This window comes from Paramisgurnus dabryanus, chromosome 24 (genome assembly GCF_030506205.2).
Source record: "Paramisgurnus dabryanus chromosome 24, PD_genome_1.1, whole genome shotgun sequence".
NCBI lineage: Eukaryota > Metazoa > Chordata > Actinopteri > Cypriniformes > Cobitidae > Paramisgurnus > Paramisgurnus dabryanus.
In genome coordinates, this window is record NC_133360.1 from 14,115,358 (window position 1) to 14,135,369 (window position 20,012).

At 43.2% G+C, this 20,012-nt stretch overlaps 1 protein-coding gene across 1 annotated transcript; it reads left to right on the forward strand.

Annotated features, from left to right (window-relative positions):
* Positions 1-393: 393 nt before the first annotated feature.
* Positions 394-16,171, forward strand: LOC135721198 (myeloblastin-like). Its single transcript, XM_065243392.1, has 6 exons — positions 394-454; positions 638-788; positions 8,683-8,833; positions 8,956-9,138; positions 15,664-15,678; positions 15,769-16,171. Exons 1-6 carry the CDS (start codon positions 394-396, stop codon positions 15,883-15,885), a joined length of 678 nt encoding a protein of 225 aa, XP_065099464.1. The 3' UTR covers positions 15,886-16,171.
* The last annotated feature ends 3,841 nt before the right edge of the window (positions 16,172-20,012 follow it).

The following is a 20,012-nucleotide window of genomic DNA, read 5'->3' on the forward strand; positions in this document are numbered from 1 at the left end:
ATGTTTGATTGGACTTGCACCTGAGCCACTGTAAATTTGTTAACAGGCTGGAACCATCCAGATCAACAAGAGCTGGTACATGTGGAAACTGTAAAGTCCCATCCTGTAAAACATCTTTTGCTCAAAAATTTCTTTCTGTGAAAGGAGCCAGTCCGTGGAACTGGAATTTTATTGTATTTACTGTTTTCTGTTGGATTATAAGTGAACTGCTGAGAACGGTCTTGTTTAAATTGCTTTAAAGACGGTGTTATACGTTTATTATTTATTACAAGCAAAGGAATTTATAACAGTAACAACAATACACATGATCCTGGGATTTTGGGACACCACAATTTGGAGCTTAGCCTCCCTTACAATATTACATTGTTTCCTCAGTCAGATCTCATCTTCATCATGATCACCATCATCTCTCTGCTCCTGTTGGGCTCTCTGCTGCCAAACCTGAGCTTCACTGGTGAGATTTATTTAACATTTAATTTAATATGAATCATGACTAACAAATGAGCTTCAGAAAATGCACCTGTATATAAAGTGTAACACATTTCCATTAGTAAGACTTAATATCTGATTCGTCTTTGGTGATGCATTATTCAGATGTTTCTTATACTGATTAAATTGACCGATATTTCTCTCTCAGCCAGTGTCAAGGTGCGTATAGTGAATGGCTTTGAAGCACGACCTCACTCCAGACCTTACATGGTTTCTGTTCAGAAGAATAGGAGACACGTTTGTGGAGGATTCCTTATTTCTGATCAGTTTGTCTTGACTGCTGCACACTGCAGAGATAAGTAAGGTTTCATTTAGTCTGAGCTGCAATCATAACAAACACAACATCAGATATATTCAAATGTTTTCATAAATAAATACTCTACAACACTTATTTCAAAAACATTATGAAATATAAAATGTGACTATGGCTGTGAAGTTATTTTTAGTGATTTATAGTTTTTTATAAAATAACCTTGGTATATTTAAAGGTAGGGTAACACATTTTGAAAAATGCTAAGGGTAGCCGCCTAGCAATGAAATCCCGATCCCACCCTCAAGTCAAATCGCCATCCAAAGTCACGCCTCTTTCCAAACACATGAACACGCACAGATCAGACGGTCACGTCTCATGTCTCATTCACCAGTGAGAAAACTTTGCAGTACAAAGTGAATAACACTTCCAAAATAACCAACATAAACAACTGGTTTACATCAGAATTAGTTTAAGCACACGTTCGGTTGTGTAGACGTAGTAACTATATCGTTATGCTAATCCGTAAACGAACACAAATTTCATAAGCAACACAACGTTTCATCAAAGTATAATATCTGAATCCATCTCAGCACAAACATATCGCGTACCTACCTTACCAAAATAAACAGTGCAACGACCCTTTCAGACCCTTTGCCTCCTGTAGCTGTTTGCATCTCGTGGTAAAGCAGTAAAGTTACTGATGTTAATTTGGATTTTTGCTCTTGCTGATCCAGGCAGTTTTTGCTGTTGTTGTTATAAAAGATGCATTTAGTTTTGTTGCTCCTGTGAAGGTTGTCAATTCAGCAGAAAAGTTTGCTGTTCTTGCTGTTTACAGACAGAGCGCACGTGAACGCGCCGATGACGTATGGTATCTGCGTGGACTCGCTGCGCGGTGGGAATTCAAATTACGCTTACGTATGAGGGACATAAAATGGAAACGTCCGTTCGGACCGAAATCTATGATTTGTTGAACATTTTTTGGCAACACATCCTCATCCCATGGCGTCAATATTTGACGCCACTTGACCATGCGTCAATATGTTACGCGGAGGGTATACCCTTCGCGTCATTTTTTGACGAACTGGGGACTTCAATACTATTAGGTACGCGAAATTAAACAGTTGTCGCCTGACATTGGGGTTAGGGATAGGTTTGGGTAGGGATGTCATTATGTAAATCTAACCCTAAACCGACGCGAAAATGGTAAGAAAATGGTACGAAAATAGGAAAGAGAATGCAACGGACTCAATAGTATTGAAGTCCCCAGTTCGTCAAAAAATGACGCGAAGGGTATACCCTCCGTGTAACATATTGACGCATGGTCAAGTGGCGTCAAATATTGACGCCATGGGATGAGGATGGGCTGTTTTTGGTCCTACGCCTTTCACAGATGACATACATTTTTACAAATACATTTAAACAACTTAACACAGTGATTGCTTTCAGGATGTGAGGAGACTTTTAACCAGCATAACTAAAAATGTTTCAGGATCAAATCTATTACCCTACCTTTAATATTGACAGAGTAAGGTCATGTCAAAGACTGAAATCAATGATTGAAATCAAACTTTGATGCTTCTAATCTGATCATTAGTTTTTGGGACTTTAGCCTGGATTGGCTGAAAAATATTGGTAGAACTTTATTTTACAGTACGTGTACTTACCTTGTACATATATAGTAAATATGTTGTACTTACAGACAAATGTCTTACTTTTGAGTATCTACATGGTAATTAAAGGGTATAATTACTGTACTTACCAGTGGTACATACTTGGTTGTTATTATCAGAGCCGGCCTTAAGCATCTGGTGGCCCGTTTCAATAACTAATACGGGGCCCTAAACATAAGCATAATAGAGCAAAAAGCAAGGATTCCTGTTGGTTTGCATCAATGGTATATTATTTTATTACGTGCACTTTCAGCTTCACGAACAGGCAGCTCAACAGAAATTTTCCAACCTTATTTAATTAACTATACAATTATATTTGGAATAAGCCTCGCCCTTACCCTTCATGGACGCTAACTTCTCTGCTTAATTGATTTGCGCAGTATATTTTCAGCTGTCTGGGCTGACTTAAAAAAAAACATCTCAAACATTCCCTCAACTTGAATTATTTAACAAAAGCAAAGAAGAAAAGGTGTCTGACTGACACTGAACCGAACTTATAAATAACGATGGGCTCCGCGTTTTTTCAGCACCATAGACAGCTCACCTGGCGGCGGGCGTAGATTTCACCTGAACCCTTTTTAGAAATCCACCCTTCTGTGTTTGAATGTTAAGAATGCCCTGATAAGTTAATCTTTGTCCAGCGAATTTGTCACCTCGCGCTCAGTTGAAATCTGAACAAGAGCTGACGGCATATGTTCAATAGGCTATTATAAAAACAGTTTACATACTGTGATGCGGGAGCAAAAAAATAGAAGATTTCCAAGCCACAGTAAAAAAATCAACCTCGTTTATCTAAAGTTCTTGGTCATTATGTTCATTTAATGGAACGTTGTGTGGATGTTGCGTTAGAGGAAAATGCAGTCATGTACAAAATATATTAAAGGCAGTCAGTAAATGCACACAGATGTTATACGCATATTTTAATACAATTAAATACTGCATTAAGGTTAGTATAAATCCAATCATATTATTTTTAAAAAAACACCATTGAAATCAGCCCCTAAAACAATGTATTATTAAAAACCTGGAATCGCACTTGCACAGACAAGCCTGATGAGAGAGAGCATGGTCGAATTCAAAACTGCGTTTTTGCGCCCTTGAAGGGCACTTCGGTAAGGGAACGCCGCTTAAACTCACTCCAGATAAAATGAAAATGACGTTGCTTTCATTGCTCTATTCTCCAAATGTATTTTAACGGTCACAGTCACGCAATGAGACACAATTGCGCAACTCTCTGCACAGCTGATCTTCTAAGGGAATAAAAAGGGCATAGGGATGAGTACTTCCAATTGGAATTCTCTCCATTTGTGACGGAAAATTTGTCGGAATGAATGCGCACGGGCTAACTACGAACACATTTAAGAAATGTCGGTTTTCACAAAAATAAGGCTATTAAGCTCTCGTCTAGTGATCCCGATGCTAAAGAATAATTAAACCTCTAAAATTATCCACATGTGCACGTTTTCTGATAGTTTTTATGAAGCACTGTGATGCTGCTGTAAACGTTCTACATTGATTTATAAAAATGAAAGAATTTACTTTAAAAAATAATTTAAATGACATATAATAAATATTAATGCAGTTCTACAGTTTTATTGTAGACTAAATAAAATACATTCATTTCATATTAATAATCCGATTTCTATCGCAGGCTAAAGCACGTATGAACGTCCGAGAGAAAACAAAGAGCAGAAATTAATTGATTTAAAATGAAAGATATGTGATTGCTTAACATCCACTGGCACAGCTACCCGTTCTCACCAAGATGCGTACAAATGACACGCAGTGTGATTATCGTGCAATAGATACGCCAAATTCCGATTTTGCGTGCATATGATACGCCAGTCCTTCCCATTCACTTATATGGCGAATCGTTTCGTGACGTTTTATTTATTGTTTTCTCATTTGTTTTCTGTTTTTTAAACCATTTTCGCTTGGGTTTAGGGTTAGATTTCACATTTGTTTAAGCAGGTTATTTAATATACAGGTTTCTCTAAGTTTTTATCCATATTTAAGCCATGGTCGCTTGGAGTTGGGGTTAGAGTTGGGGTTTGGGTTAGGATGTCATTTTTATATAACAAAAAGTTGTTCTAACCCTGTCTGTTTACACTTGGCATTAACATGCGTTTTCATCGACCGGATCACAAGTGGACGAGAGAGACACATAACGTTTACACCTGGTATTTAAATCCGTCTCTTTTGTCCACTTTCGACCGCATCTGTCCTGAATACTGTGAGGGGACGGTCTGTGAGACGGTGGGCGAGTCTCTCTGCTGTCATTCAAACCCGAGCGGGAGTAATTATGAGTTTATATGGACGCAAACTATATTATGTCGGAGTCCACTGCTTGTTTAGCAAGTATACATGCTGCATAGTGTTTTGTACGTTTATATGTTGGAGCTTTCTCTGAATTTTCAGCGCAATTGATGAAATAGGATCGCGCAACTTTCACACGCTTTCAAAACGAAACTACGGAGATCAGCCGCTTTAGTTGTATCAATGAAAGGCTAAAAATAGCGCTGTTCACCGTATGTTTACGCCAGAAGTAAAAAAAAGACGTAAAACTTGTGTTTAATTAAACGCATGTTAATGCCAAGTGTAAACAGCCGAGCTCCCCCGTGCTGGAATCATAGCCCCCCGTTCAAACATTCTTGCGCCAGGCTGCCTGGGGCCCTCCTTGGAGGGCGGGGCACGTTTCAATTGAAACGGTTGAAACATAGCTAAGGCCGCCTCTGGTTATTATGTAACTCTAGGTAAGTACTGGGTAATGCCATATACATAATATGTATTTATAGTTTAACTAACATGAAACACTACTGTACTTACAAATGAATGTACAATATATTCAGTACTTACAGGCAACTGTGGGTTAATGACAGGTATGTTTATTATATATATATATATATATATATATATATATATATATATATATATATATATATATATATATATATATATATATATATTACAGTGCTGTTTCCATGCATATACACAAATTGTATGTACATGGTGGGTGTATATTACATACAGGCCAGTGTATGTTAATGTCCAGCACATAGAGTGTATGTACTGTAACTACCGAGAAACACTACTGTACTCATAAATGGTATATTCTGTTCAAAGTGCGTATATGATAACTAATAACAAACATTACTGATGTTCCATTTTTGTACTCTATATCTTTGTCCTTTATTGTACCCTTTAAACCCAAGCATTGAATACCGTATGTATTAACTACTGGGTACATTCACTAGCACGTCTATAGTAACTGCATGGAAACAGCACTGTAAAATAAAGTGTTGCTGTCAGGGTTTTGTGTTCCATTTAGTTTTGTTCATTGTTAATCATCTTGTTTAGTTCATTTGTTATCTCATTTCATCATTATTAGTCACACCTGTGTTCGATTTTTAGTTAAGTTCTTTCACCTGTTATGTTTGATTATCACCCCTATATATTCTGCCTTCATGTGTCTTTCCCTTGTCAGTCGTTGTATATGTCAAATGTTAAGCTGTTCATCGTCCTCGTTGTGTTTGTTTAATAAAGTATCCTGTTTCCTCCTAATCAGGGGCGGATCTACCGGGGTGGCACGAATAAAAGCATTGCCACCCCATATGCCACCCCAGCGCTGGTATCCTAATATATATAATATATGCCCGAGTAGGCTCTTTTAACCAGAAAGGCAATGGAGTGTTTCTATGCGTGTGTTTAAGGGTGGGAGACACATATCTGACGATGATTGGTGTGTGTGTCTTAGAGGGGGTGGGACAACCACATAGCTGATGATGAGCGGCTTAATTTCCATCGTTAGCCAACCAGAGGCAGCAGAGTTCATACAAGCACGAACAGTCAGTCCCAGCAGAAAGTCTTTTACAGTGTAAAAAAAAGTCCTCGCAGTCTTGCCAACTTGGTGACTCGCCGCTAGATTAAGAAACTTTTTAGACCTCTTTAGCGACTTTATTAAAAAAGTGACACGGACAAATCTAGCGATCTTTTCTGGCGTGGTTGGAGACTTTTGGAAACTGGCGTGAAAGGATGCATCGCCCCATCCAAGGCACTCACATGCAGCTCGGTTCTCGCGCTGCAGCCCATCCCTTATTTGCACAAACCCGCAACAACAGGGCGATGGCAAGTACAACGATCTCAAAACAAAGGTAGCGGACGCAAGCACAAAGTATAAAAAGCACAAACGTTACTTTTCCATTGTTGCGGTGAAAGGCAAGAATGTTTATGAACGTGCAAATTATGCCCATGAAGAAAGTCTCTTCACGTCTGTAGCGAGTAATTCTGATCTAATAAACCACCTCACATCATCACATGCTGCCAAAACATTAGTGGTTTCTCTTTAGTGTCTTAAATTGATTAATTTGAGCATCACATCAGCAAATCAGAGTACTGAATACGGTCATATTTTCAAGATAAATGTTGCTTCAGGATAAAATACAAAAATTAAACTGTGATTGTTTAATATTGCCTGAGGTAACGGTAGTTGCTTGGTAGTTATAACTGAACTGCAGGTTTGTGTAAGCAGTAAATATCTTTTAAGCAGTTCTTTCTAGAGTTAGCTACTGCAGCAATAAAAATATTCCATACATGCATATGAAATCACTCGTTATGATATAGTCTAATGTTTTTATTTGTCTTCATTAAGGAGACAAAACTATTCAGTGTTGTGTATGTTTAGAAAGCTTGAAAGAACTTAATGTTGCATTTTCCAGGATACTATGAAAAGAAAGGCTGATATCCATTTTTTAACCAAAAAGAATAGAAAAATCAAATACTATGGGAGTGGAAGGTACAAATAAAACAGAAAATATGTTGTGGAAGGGAGAGGAGTAGATGAAGTCAGAAACATAGAAATGGATGGTGAAGAGCTAAAAGAAGTGAAAAAACAGAAACAAAAAGGATTAAAGAAGAGGGTTATGAGAGAAAGAGATGTGTGCCTTTCAAATATGTTTTACATTAATACAAACTAGGCAAACCTATTTTATTTATATAACAGTCTTTATACCATTTCGTTCAACTTTGCCCATCATGGTTACAGTCAGTGTTTTAAGATATTGGTAAGCGGTATGTATTAACTTAGTATTAAGACAAAGGGTGCTACAGTAGAGATGCTAAAGGTAGCTGCTTGGGTACTTATAGGAACATTTGTTGTTGCATTTTTTATGTTATAAAAATTTAAGGTCCAGTGTATACACCGAATATAGTATATACAGTAAATAATTTCTTGTATCCACGACAACCATGCAAGGATGCTTACTTCTTTGCCACCCCTCCTAGTTCTCATGCCACCCCCTTGCCACCCCAAAAATAATTTTCTAGATCCGCCCCTGGTTACATAACTTTCTGGCGGCAGGCGCTGCAGTCAGAGCAGCCACAGACGTCATCAGCGTGAGCGCGCTCACGAGCTTTCATGTTGCTGCTGCATTTGGCTATCTGAGGAATTAAAACACGCAAGAAACGCCACAACATTTTCAAACCCCAGTACGGTAATGTGCAGTTAACCTCCTCTGTGTAGAAAATGAATGGTTTAAAATGTGACCGTCTCGACGTTATATTAGTAGAAATTTCTAGATTCATCTTCTTGGCACAACGCCAAAGTTCGCCAGAGTTCAAGTGGGCGTGGGATCACACATGCTCACATATGAGGTAAAATTTAATGCAAAAATTCGTTCCTCTAATCATTTTATCTAAACATATTTTTTAAAATCATTATTGAACATTAAAATCAATCACGTTGCTCTATAGCTTATGTCATTTTCGTTGTTTATATACTTTATGGATTTAAAATGACATTAATTTCATAATGCAGTTGTTGTGCAAAATGCATTAATGACACAATTAAACAAGTCATTAAACAAAACTTAAATAAATAAACCGTGTCGTTTCTGTTTTAAACATGATACCAATATCATGTCATTATTCCGATTGAATAGTATTTGAAATGAAAGTGAGTCAACACTTTTATTTTGGAGGTTTTTGCATGAAGTCATGGGCGCTCATATTGTTAGAAATGTAGGTGCCATGGAAAAAACTGAAAGCTCTATAATATAATTCGTTTGATGTATGTGTATGCACAAATTTCTGTGAACTGTGCACACTCTGCCCCCTTAAAAAAAATTGGTGCATGACGCCCCTGGTTCCCACCACTCCTTTTAAGGATAAAAGGGAACAACAATATAACACAAAGTCCTCCATGACACCTTTCTAAAGAAAACCAATAAAGGTTGAATATATTCTTTATTAATATATTGACATTTCTTTGAGCAGCACTGAGATTCTGACAGTTGTGGCAGGTGTACATGACTTATCAAGCAGCAGTGAAAACCATGTCCGCATTGGTGTGAGTACCTATAACAAGCCTCCAGAATACAACCCTGATCCGAAAAAACCTAAAATATCCGACCTGATGATTCTGAAGGTAAACAACTACACCCAATATTGCTATCCAACCATCACAATACATAATTACAATATAATCACATGTAGTTCTATCTCATCTAACTTCTGTCTACTAAAGATGAATGTGTTGTTGGATTACAGCTGAATAAAAAAGTCAAACTAAACAACAAGATCAAGACGATTCCCATACCAATGACACCTGTACAGATCAGAGTGGACACTGATTGCAGTGTTGCAGGCTGGGGGTTTGTGACGAATAGCGGTCCTCCAAGTCCGACCCTCAGAGAGGCAAACGTGAAAATTATAAAGAACACGGACTGTGCTGCTCGATGGGACTGATGGGTTTATGAAGCATCACAGATGCTGTGTGTATATGGCCGTGGAGCCCTTACGAAAATTAACCATGGTTTTACTACAGATAAAACCAAAAAACCATGGTTACTGTAGTAAAACCATAGTAACTACAAAATAACCATGGTTTTGACAATCATGGTTTTCAAAAACCATAGTTAAACCATAGTTAGTGTAGTAAAACCATGGTTCCCTTTCAGTCGGTCACTACGACGTCACGTCGTGACCGACGAATTGGGAACTCGCTTAGAGAGACCAATCTGCTTCGAATACTACTAAAACGCCAATGAACTTGGCATTGAGATATTTGCATAATGCTGGCGCCGCCCCGCCAGGTGCGTATATAAGCAGCAGGTGCAAATAAGGAAATCAGCTTTTTATCGCTTCGAAAGCCGGCAGTATCTGCTACTGAGAAGCTACTCTACTCTGGTGGGATTCGATTGCTGAAGTTGGTTGGACTAGCAGTACCACAGCGGACGCTTCGCTTAATTCCACGACTCTACATCTTTATTTTGTTTTGAGTTTAGTGTGTGCGTTGCCTTCCTGTGCGCTCATCAACTAAGCATCTGAGTGAATTTCCCTAAAAGAGTGATACGAGAGAGCTTTGTGCCTTGTTAAAGGCAGCCACTCTCTCGTATATCCGGACATCAGCGTCCTTTTCAGGATGGCTTTTCGTCCGTGCGATCTTGGGTGCGGCAAATACATGGGTCCGAAGGACGGTCACGAGCGTTGTCTTTCGTGTTTGGGCATCGAGCACGCAGAGGCAGCGTTCGCTGGGGGTAAGTGTTCTCACTGCGAGAACATGTCCCTTGTGGATTTGCGCAGACGGTTGTCTTTCCTCCGGGAAAAACGCAACCCTCGTCATGCGAGTGCTGAACGCCGCCACGGTGCGGCTGTGAAGCTCTCAAAAGACGACCTGCGCATCACTGTGCTGAGCCGAGCGGGGGATTCGTCCTCAGGCTCTCAGCCTCCTCATCCACAGCCGGTTGATGTGCCGATGGAGACTTCAGCGTCGTGTTCTACGATGTCTCTAGAATCCATCGTGCCGCCCTCCGGGTCCACCGACGCCGCAGCATCCGAGGGTGGGCCTCCTCCCCCTGACGTGGACCCCGACGCCCTTCCTCCCTCTGGTCGGGTTGGGACGCCGGAGTTCGATCCAGAGATGGTGGCCGTGCTCGCTCGAGCGGCGGAGACCGTAGGGTTAGAGTGGGTTCCCCCCCCTCAGCCCGAACCGTCCCGCCTGGATGATTGGTTCTTTGGAGCTGCCCGGGTTTCACAACCCTCTCCACCGGTGCCTTTCTTCCCCGAGGTGCACGAGGAGCTGACTAGAACCTGGAAGTCGCCGTTTTCCACGAGATTACGGCCGTTTCAGCCCTCCCCCCTCACCTCCCTCACCAGCGGAGCCGCTAAGGGTTATACGGGGATCCCTCCCGTGGAGCGTGCTGTCGCGATGCAGCTGTGTCCGGCACACGCTCCCTCTTGGAAGGACCGCCCAACCCTCCCCTCTCGTGCCTGCAGACAGTCCTCCGGTTTAACGGGCGCTGCCCACCAGGCATGTGGAGAGGCGGCCTCAGCCCTGCACGCAATGGCGTTGCTGCAGGTTCACCAAGCCAAAGCCTTGAGGGATCTGCACGAGGGAGGACACGACTCGCCTGTCCTTTCGGAGCTCCGGGCTGCCACTGACCTGGCTCTTCGCGCTACGAAGGTGACAGCGCAGGCGATTGGTCGTGCCATGTCCACGATGGTGGTCCAGGAACGCCACTTATGGCTATGTCTGGCTGACATGTCGGAAGCGGACAAGAACAAGTTCTTGGACGCTCCAGTGTCACAGGCTGGCCTCTTCGGTGAGTCGGTGGAGTCTTTTGCCCAGCAGTTCTCCGCCGCCCAGAAGCAGACAGAGGCGATCGCACAGATCATGCCCCGGCGCAAGCGACCTGCATCTCGCCCTCCAGCGCCGGCGGGCCCGTCTGCTCCTCGCCGAGGGCGCCCTGCGGCGGCTGCCTCCGCCCCCCCCACTAGAACATCTTCCAGGCCACGGAGGGGGAACAGCCGTCGACAGCCCGCCCCGCCCGCCCCACCCGCTTCCCGTGGTAAACGGAAGACGAAGCGGCCCTGAGACGGGCGACCTGGATTGGGATGGGATCACTCTACGGGAGACGGTGATGGCATCGCTCCCTCCACCGGTAGAGGGCCGGGTGGAGAATCTTTGGTTTCCTTTTGTTTCTGTTCCGCCGGCTTCTCAGCCGGCACCCACAAAACCACAAAAAGAGTGCATTCCTATTCCTTCTCCAGGTCTTCAGAGGATCGAGAGAGATGTGAGCGGGCATTCACATGCTCTTCCTCCCTCTCCTCTATCGCCAGCGGGTGTTCTGAGGAGTTCCAGCTCTCCGCTGAGGAGACGGGACCACCAGCACCCTCCTCGGAGTCTGTGCTCTCCGCTGAGGAGACCAGACGACCGTCACCCTCAGCGGGCTCAGGTCAGTGTCACACACACACATACTGTAGATACTTATGCTGTCTCAGCAGACGTACCGGCAGTACCACCTGTCCCGCTCAGCCGCCCCACCGCGGGTACCCCGACAGTGCCGTTAATTCCCCTCGTACGGTCCCTGGGGGCGTGGCTTCAGCTTCCCAGCCCATCTCGTTGGGTTTTACGCACTGTTCGCCTCGGTTACGAAATTCAATTCATCCGGCACACACCCAAATTCTCGGGCATTCGTTTCACCACGGTGAAAGCGTCCGATGCACACGTACTGCGTGCAGAGGTCGAAGTCCTGCTGGCGAAGGACGCGATCGAGCCGGTCCCTCCAACCGAGATGAGATCGGGCTTCTACAGCCCGTATTTTATAGTACCCAAGAAAGGCGGTGGGTTGCGACCGATCTTGGATTTGCGCGTTCTGAACAAATCTCTGCAGAAGAGGTCCTTCAGGATGATAACACCGAAGCAAATATTCAATTCAATTCGCCCCCAAGATTGGTTTGCGGCAATAGACCTGAAAGACGCGTACTTTCATGTGTCCATAATCCCTCGTCACAGACCGTTTCTCCGGTTTGCGTTCGAGGGACGGGCATACCAGTACAAAGTTTTACCGTTCGGGCTATCCCTCTCTCCCCGTGTGTTCACGAAAGTAGTGGAGGCGGCGTTAAAGCCCCTCAGAGAGAGCGGCGTTCGCATATTGGCTTACCTCGACGATTGGCTTATAATAGCGCATTCTCGACGGACGCTGTGCGAGCACAGAGATTTAACGCTTCGGCATCTCGCCCGTTTGGGTCTTCGGGTCAACTGGGAAAGGAGCAAACTCTGCCCCACGCAGAGGATCTCTTTTCTCGGGATGGAACTGGACTCGATCGATTTATCGGCGCGTTTGACAGAAGGGCGCGTCCAGTCAATTCTGACTTGCCTCGGTTCATTCCGAGGGAAGAATGCGGTCCCGCTGAAACAATTTCAGAAGCTCCTGGGGCATATGGCTGCAGCAGCGGCCGTGACACCGCTCGGACTGCTCCATATGCGACCGCTTCAGCGTTGGCTTCACGATCGAGTCCTGAGGAGAGCGTGGCGCGCCGGCATCCATCGTGTAACCATTACACCTGCGTGTCGCCTAACATTCCCCCCGTGGTCGGACCCCGCGTTTCTCAGGTCCGGTGTGTCCATGAGACAGATCGCTCAGCATGCTGTTGTACACACAGATGCGTCCGACACGGGCTGGGGTGCCACGTACGACGAGCTTACGGCTTCAGGGGTGTGGACAGCACCCCAGTTGCACTGGCATATCAATTGCCGAGAGTTGTGGGCAGTATATCTGGGACTCGTACGCTTCGCTACGGAGCTGCGAGGGAAGGATGTACTAGTACGCACCGACAACACTGCGACCGTTGCGTATATCAACCGTCAAGGCGGTTTGCGCTCCCGTCACCTGTCGCATCTCGCTCGTCATCTCCTCCTTTGGAGTCAGAAGCATCTGAGGTCCCTTCGTGCCATTCACATTCCGGGCTCGCTCAATACAGCAGCGGACGCGCTTTCTCGAGCTGCGCGCCCCGGCGAATGGCGACTCCACCCCCAGACGGTCCAGCTAATTTGGAAGAAGTTCGGTCGTGCGCAGATAGATCTGTTTGCGTCGCCGGACGATACCCACTGTCGCCTATTTTATTCACTAACCGAGGGCAGCCTCGGCGTGGACGCATTGGCACACAGCTGGCCTCGGGGGATGCGCAAATACGCATTCCCCCCAGTGAGCTTAATCGCACAGACACTGTGCAAGGTCAGGCAGGACGAGGAGAACCTTTTACTGATCGCCCCATATTGGACGAGCAAGAATTGGTTTCCAGAGTTAATGCTCCTCGCGACAGCCCCTCCCTGGCGGATTCCCCTGAGGAAGGACCTTCTTTCTCAAGGAGGGGGCACATTATGGCACCCGCGCCCCGACCTGTGGGATCTGCATGTGTGGTCGTTGAGCGCGCGCAAGGTTTAAGTGATTTACCGCAAGCGGTATCTAACACAATCAACGCGGCACGAGCTCCGTCTACGAGACGGGCTTACGCGTTTAAATGGAACCTTTTCGTCACCTGGTGCTCTTCGCAACGCGAGGACCCCAGAGAATGCCCTATTAACACCGTGCTTTTATATCTTCAACATAGGTTAGACGGTAGGCTGTCACCCTCCACCATTAAAGTTGATATCGCTGCTATTTCTGCTCATCACTCACTTATTAACGGCAGAACAGTTGGCCAGCATGATTTGGTTGTTAGATTTCTAAGAGGCGCTCGTAGGCTAAACCCCTCGCGCCCTCCTTCTATTCCTCCCTGGGACCTGTCCATGGTGCTGAAAGCCCTTCAGGCCCCCCCGTTCGAGCCTTTGCAGTCTGTGAGTCTGAAGCTTTTATCAATGAAAGCTCTGACCCTGCTAGCATTGGCCTCAGTGAAGAGAGTAGGGGATTTACATGCATTCTCTGTTGACGACTCATGCCTTCAGTTTGGTCCTGCTGCCTCAAGCGTAACATTGAGGCCCAGACCAGGTTACGTGCCCAAAGTTCCCACTACTCCTTTCAGAGATCAAGTGGTGAGCTTGCAAGCGCTGCCTCCGGAGGACGCAGACCCAACCATGGCTTTGTTGTGCCCCGTACGCGCACTGCGACTCTACGTGGATCGCACGCAAAGCCTCAGGACCTCAGACCAGCTCTTTGTTTGTTATGGTGGCCAGCAGAAAGGGAAAGCTGTCACTAAGCAGAGGATGTCTCATTGGATAGTTGATACTATCGCCCTGGCTTATAATCTTCAGGGTATTCCTTGCCCCTTTAATTTGAGAGCGCACTCCACACGGAGCGTTGCCTCATCTTGGGCTCTAGCTCGTGGTTCCTCGCTAACAGACATCTGTAGAGCTGCTGGTTGGGCGACACCTAATACGTTCATTAGATTTTACAGTGTTCGTATTGAGCCTGTATCCTCTCGTGTTCTTTCCTCACCAGGGGGAGCACGGAGAACAGTCTCACAGGTCGGCTTGCAGCCTCCATCTGATGCTTCATAACTGTGTCAGTATGGAAGGCCTTCAGAACAAAAATGCGTAATGGTTTGAATTGTTCTTCCTCCGCTGCCTTGGCAGCCTTTGTTGCGGAGCATTGGCTGTCAGCCTTCACTAGCTGCATCCTCGCGAACCTACGTGTTGGCTCGGGCTCCACATTGTGTCCCACCGGGTTCCTTTGTGAGTATTTTTCCGTGGGGTTAATCCTACTAGCCCACGTTTCCCTTAGCAGAGCACTGCTTTGCTTACACAGCCACGGCTGTCATTTTTACCTCAACTACGGTTGACTTTCGCCCACCATTAACCCTTAAGACGGGTGGTGGCTTCCGCAGCGTTCCTATCCCGCTCAGGTAGGGCGCTTCCCAGTCGCCGGCACTTCTGTGGGGTTAAAGGAACATCTAGTGCCCGGCCTTCTGCCTTAAAACCTAATTCTCCTCCTCCTTAAGTGGAACCGGAGGGCTTTACGCAGACACTGGAAGAGGTCAGCCCCTAGTGGCGTTTTTGATAGGGATTCCCAATTCGTCGGTCACGACGTGACGTCGTAGTGACCGACTGAAAGGGAACGTCTCGGTTACGGATGTAACCCTCGTTCCCTGAAGGAGGGAACGGAGACGTCACGTCCCGTCGCCACAGGTGCTGCCACCTGCTGTTAAGGCCGGTCACACTTTCCGGCTTTCTCAGCGAAAAAGAAGCTGATTTCCTTATTTGCACCTGCTGCTTATATACGCACCTGGCGGGGCGGCGCCAGCATTATGCAAATATCTCAATGCCAAGTTCATTGGCGTTTTAGTAGTATTCGAAGCAGATTGGTCTCTCTAAGCGAGTTCCCAATTCGTCGGTCACGACGTGACGTCTCCGTTCCCTCCTTCAGGGAACGAGGGTTACATCCGTAACCGAGACGTTTTGCTGATAGTAATCAATACACCAAAAAAACATGGTTACTACACTTTTACCACAATATAACCATGGTTCATTTTCGTAAGGGAGGATCCTGTGACGTACGTAAAACAATGATTTACAGATGTTATGCTTTATTCAAGCCATAAATAGTGATAAGTGGCAATTATGTGTGCTTACATTCTTAACAGGGGGATTCAGGAGGTCCTTTGGTTTGTGACAACACTGCGGTGGGCATTACAGCCTTTGTAAGCTTCAAGAGCTGCAACGATCCAAATCTACCCTCACCCCATGGCGTCAATATTTGACGCCACTTGACCATGCGTCAATATGTTACGCGGAGGGTATACCCTTCGCGTCATTTTTTGACGAACTGGGGACTTCAATACTATTGAGTCCGTTGCATTCTCTTTCCTATTTTCGTACCATTTTCTTACCATTTTCGCGTCGGTTTAGGGTTAGATTTACATAATGACATCCCTACCCAAACCTATCCCTAACCCCAATGTCAGGCGACAACTGTTTAATTTCGCGTACCTAATAGTATTGAAGTCCCCAGTTCGTCAAAAAATGACGCGAAGGGTATACCCTCCGCGTAACATATTGACGCATGGTCAAGTGGCGTCAAATATTGACGCAATGGGATGAGGATGTGTTGGACAATTTCTGCATTTCTTCCATGGATCAAGAGCATATTAATAACTTAATGAATTCTGCAAAAATGGATTGAAATGCTTGCTTTTATTTCTTTTATCTTTTTAAACTGTATTTTTTAAATAACTCATTAAACTATAGGCTACTGCACCGTACTCATCACAAACTATGCTCTATGCATTATGTTTTTGTGGTCATGCATGTGTTTGATGGTTGAATTTCTGATTTTTTTTTCACAAACAGATTTCAAATAAAGCATTGAGCATCAAGCATCAATAAGTCAACGTGTCTTACTGTCATGAAATTGCAGCAAACACAGTTCAATTTTAACTTAACTGAGATAATCAGGTAGAACTAGATTGAAGCTTTATTATCATTCTCTAAAATAAGGACAACATCCTTATCAAAAGGTAATTGACAGACACATCATGCAGCATGAAGTTTAAACTTGTTTTTGCAAGTCAATTTAACCAACTATTTTAAGCTTTGACGTGAGATAAGTTGACATAACTTATAAAATCAAGTAAAAAAACATTAATGGCTACTGAATGAGTTTTGGTGTGTATACATGACATCAAATTAAACCGATTTGAGCAACTTCTCTTGTCTCCCTAAATTGAATTATGAAAAGCATCTCTAAAGGAGCTGGATAAGAGAAACACAACTTAATAATAAACAACAGTAATAACTCTTAAGGTTATCTTAGTAAATTATGAAAATGTAAGAAAATTTGATCATTATTTTTACTTCTTATTATATACAGCACAAATACTGTTTAATCTGTGTGTGTACATATTTTCACTACAAACAGAAATGCAAGGGGGAAATATTTAATTCTCAAAACATTTCCATTGCATTTGACTTTGGGAGGAACAGTAGCAAGACATTTTAAGATACTGTAAAAATAGGCTTGTTATTGTAATGATATAAACTGAGAACGTTTCTTTTACAATTTCAAACTGAGTGTAAAGCAGATACACTGAAAGAAAGGATGTTATTTTTCACATTGTGTGTTGCTTTTGTATTTAAATAAATAAAAGGGACAAAATGTGTTATTCCAATAATAACAGAGATGCTACAGTACACTGTTAAAAACATGTTTAACATCATTTGCATCCTTCTCACAAGTTAATAATAACAAGTTACATGCCAAACATTTTAGAAATTGGAATTAATTTAATTTTTATTTAAAAAATAGAGATTTGAAAGAAGCAATTTTAATTATCTTTGTATATATAAATATATTATTATTTAAAAATAAGGCTATTTTAATATATGCGATTCCTTAAGCTCACCACACGGGGTCGCCATTACCCCTAATGTTGAAAGTTTTCGTTGTTTGTTTTTCTCCCGTTCAACACATTTGGTCAAATAAGATTAGGGTTAGCCCTGCATCCGGAGCCATATACTTTCCTACTATACAGTAGATGAGAAACAAAAGAAGCATTTCTGAATTCACATCACTTATAAAAGAGCAGGTGAAAAGTGCCCAGATTTTCTTGTTTTTCAATTGGATTATGAAGTGTGCATTCGACACTTTACTATCCCACAAGGCTATAGGAGAGGATTTTGACATTGTTTAATGGTTAATTGTTCTTAATTGTTTTGCAATTGCATTTTCTAATAGACCATTGCATCTCAAGCAATGAATCGGTTTGTTTCCTTGTAATGGGTTACAAACACTATACATTTTAAGTGGTGCAATTGAGATATTAGTGTATTAGGTAAAATTGCATTGCAGCATTTCATTTCAAAAAAGTTTTTTTTTCTGGAAACTTGTTACTTTAACTTTACTGCATTTGTTAAGGTGCAGACCAGGTTCTGTCCATGGTGATGGTGCTGAATTGGTTGATATCGACGGCTCGAGAATCAATTAATCACTCGTGGAGGGTCTGCTTCACTATGTTATGTGAAAAAGTGGTGCCCCCCTGTTTTCACAGATTGTTAATGTAATGCAACATTTTGTTCATTTACATTTATTAATTTTAAGCATTTAGGAGCCTAATTTATTAGTAATAAACACTTTAATGGGCTATTTAAAGTGTGCTAGTTTTTTGTGTTCATTTTACTGTCACTGTGTGCAGGGCCGGCTCTTTTTTGTATGTGGCAGTGTAAACAGCCCAATAACTTTTTTTTACTAAAAAAGGCTTCATTAATGCCATGTTGCATTACGATTTAAAGCAGTATCAATAATGTAAAAAATGTGATGTGTAGCAAGTTCAGATGTGTGTGTGTGTGTGTTGTTTAATTAAATGAGTGTTCTTTTTTAAGTTTTTTAAGTGTAAGTTTTGACGAATTATATAGACTTGTTAGTTTCTAATTCAAAAGTGATATACACATGCACATGTATGATAAGGTACACAGTGTAACATAAGAACGACGTAGCGTTAAGAATGTTTTGGGAAACCCAGACCTGAATTCGTGATTGACTTCAGGACACCCATTCAGGCACACCTCAACTTAATCCATGCCCACCCATCTGTCACGTTCTCGTTCTGCATCCGCCACTGGTCTCACTTTCTCATTTAACTGTTTCTATAGTTAGGACAGCATCCTTTAACACCATGTGCATACTTCTCACAAGTATGTGTAGCGACAAATGACCTTCTTGTCGCTTAGAGGTGCTTGTAGGGCTATTTGACGCGTGACTCCAAACAAGACGCTTCCACTCCAATACTGCATTTATCTCTTTTATTGGTCTCAGTTCTGATGCTCAAACACATTGTAACACACCAGTTTGTATATCCTTACATGTGGCTTGACACGGTCAAAAATTGTCTGCTTCCCTCATTCATTACACCTGGCTTCTCTTGCTCTCTGGTTACCTATATACCAAGTAAACACACACTCCACCCAGTGTCCCCCAGTGGAACTACAACAGACATTTAAATAGAGCATAATGGCTCTTACACCCCGGCCCCTAATTGTACATGACAGTTAGACATTACAATTCAATACAATATTAATAGAAAGAGCCATCAAAGCAACACTGTATAACACTATATTCAAACAATCTTCCATTGGTTATAGCTTATAGTCTTTGCAATCAGTCCCTTTTACTCCAGGCTGTCATACAATAGACAGAGCTTTGTCACAGGTCTCTCAAGTATATTGGTTTTAGTTTGTACTCGCACAGAACGTACAAGTCCATCTTTATCAGGAAAAACTTCCAAGACTCGTCCCATCAACCAGGATCCACGTGGGGCTGTAGAGTCCACAATGACAACAATGTCACCAGGAGCAAAGCTCCTAATTTCTCTGTTCCACTTCTGTCGCTCTTGAAGCAAAGGCAAGTATTCACTTGTCCATCTTCTCCAAAATAAGTCGCATATATATTGGACCTGTTTCCATCTCCTCTTGCTGTATAACTCTGATTTGTCAAAGAGTCCAGGTGGTAAAACTGGTTTGCCTTTCATTTTAAGAAGGTGATTGGGAGTAAGTGCTTCTAGGTCATTAGGATCGTCGGACAGCTTTGTTATTGGACGATCATTTAGAATGGCCTCAATTTCACATAACACGGTATGAAATCCTTCATCATCCAAAGTTTGCTGATGCAAGATGGAACTCAAAATTCTCTTGACCATTCTGATCACACGCTCCCACACTCCTCCATAATGTGAGCCTCCTGGAGGATTGAAACTCCACTGGACACCTTTCTGAAGCATTGCCTTTTGAATCCTACTTTTATTCCAAGAACTAAGTGTTTCTCTTAACTCTCTTTCTGCTCCAATAAAATTGGTACCGTTGTCTGATCTTATATGAACAACCTGTCCTCGTCTGC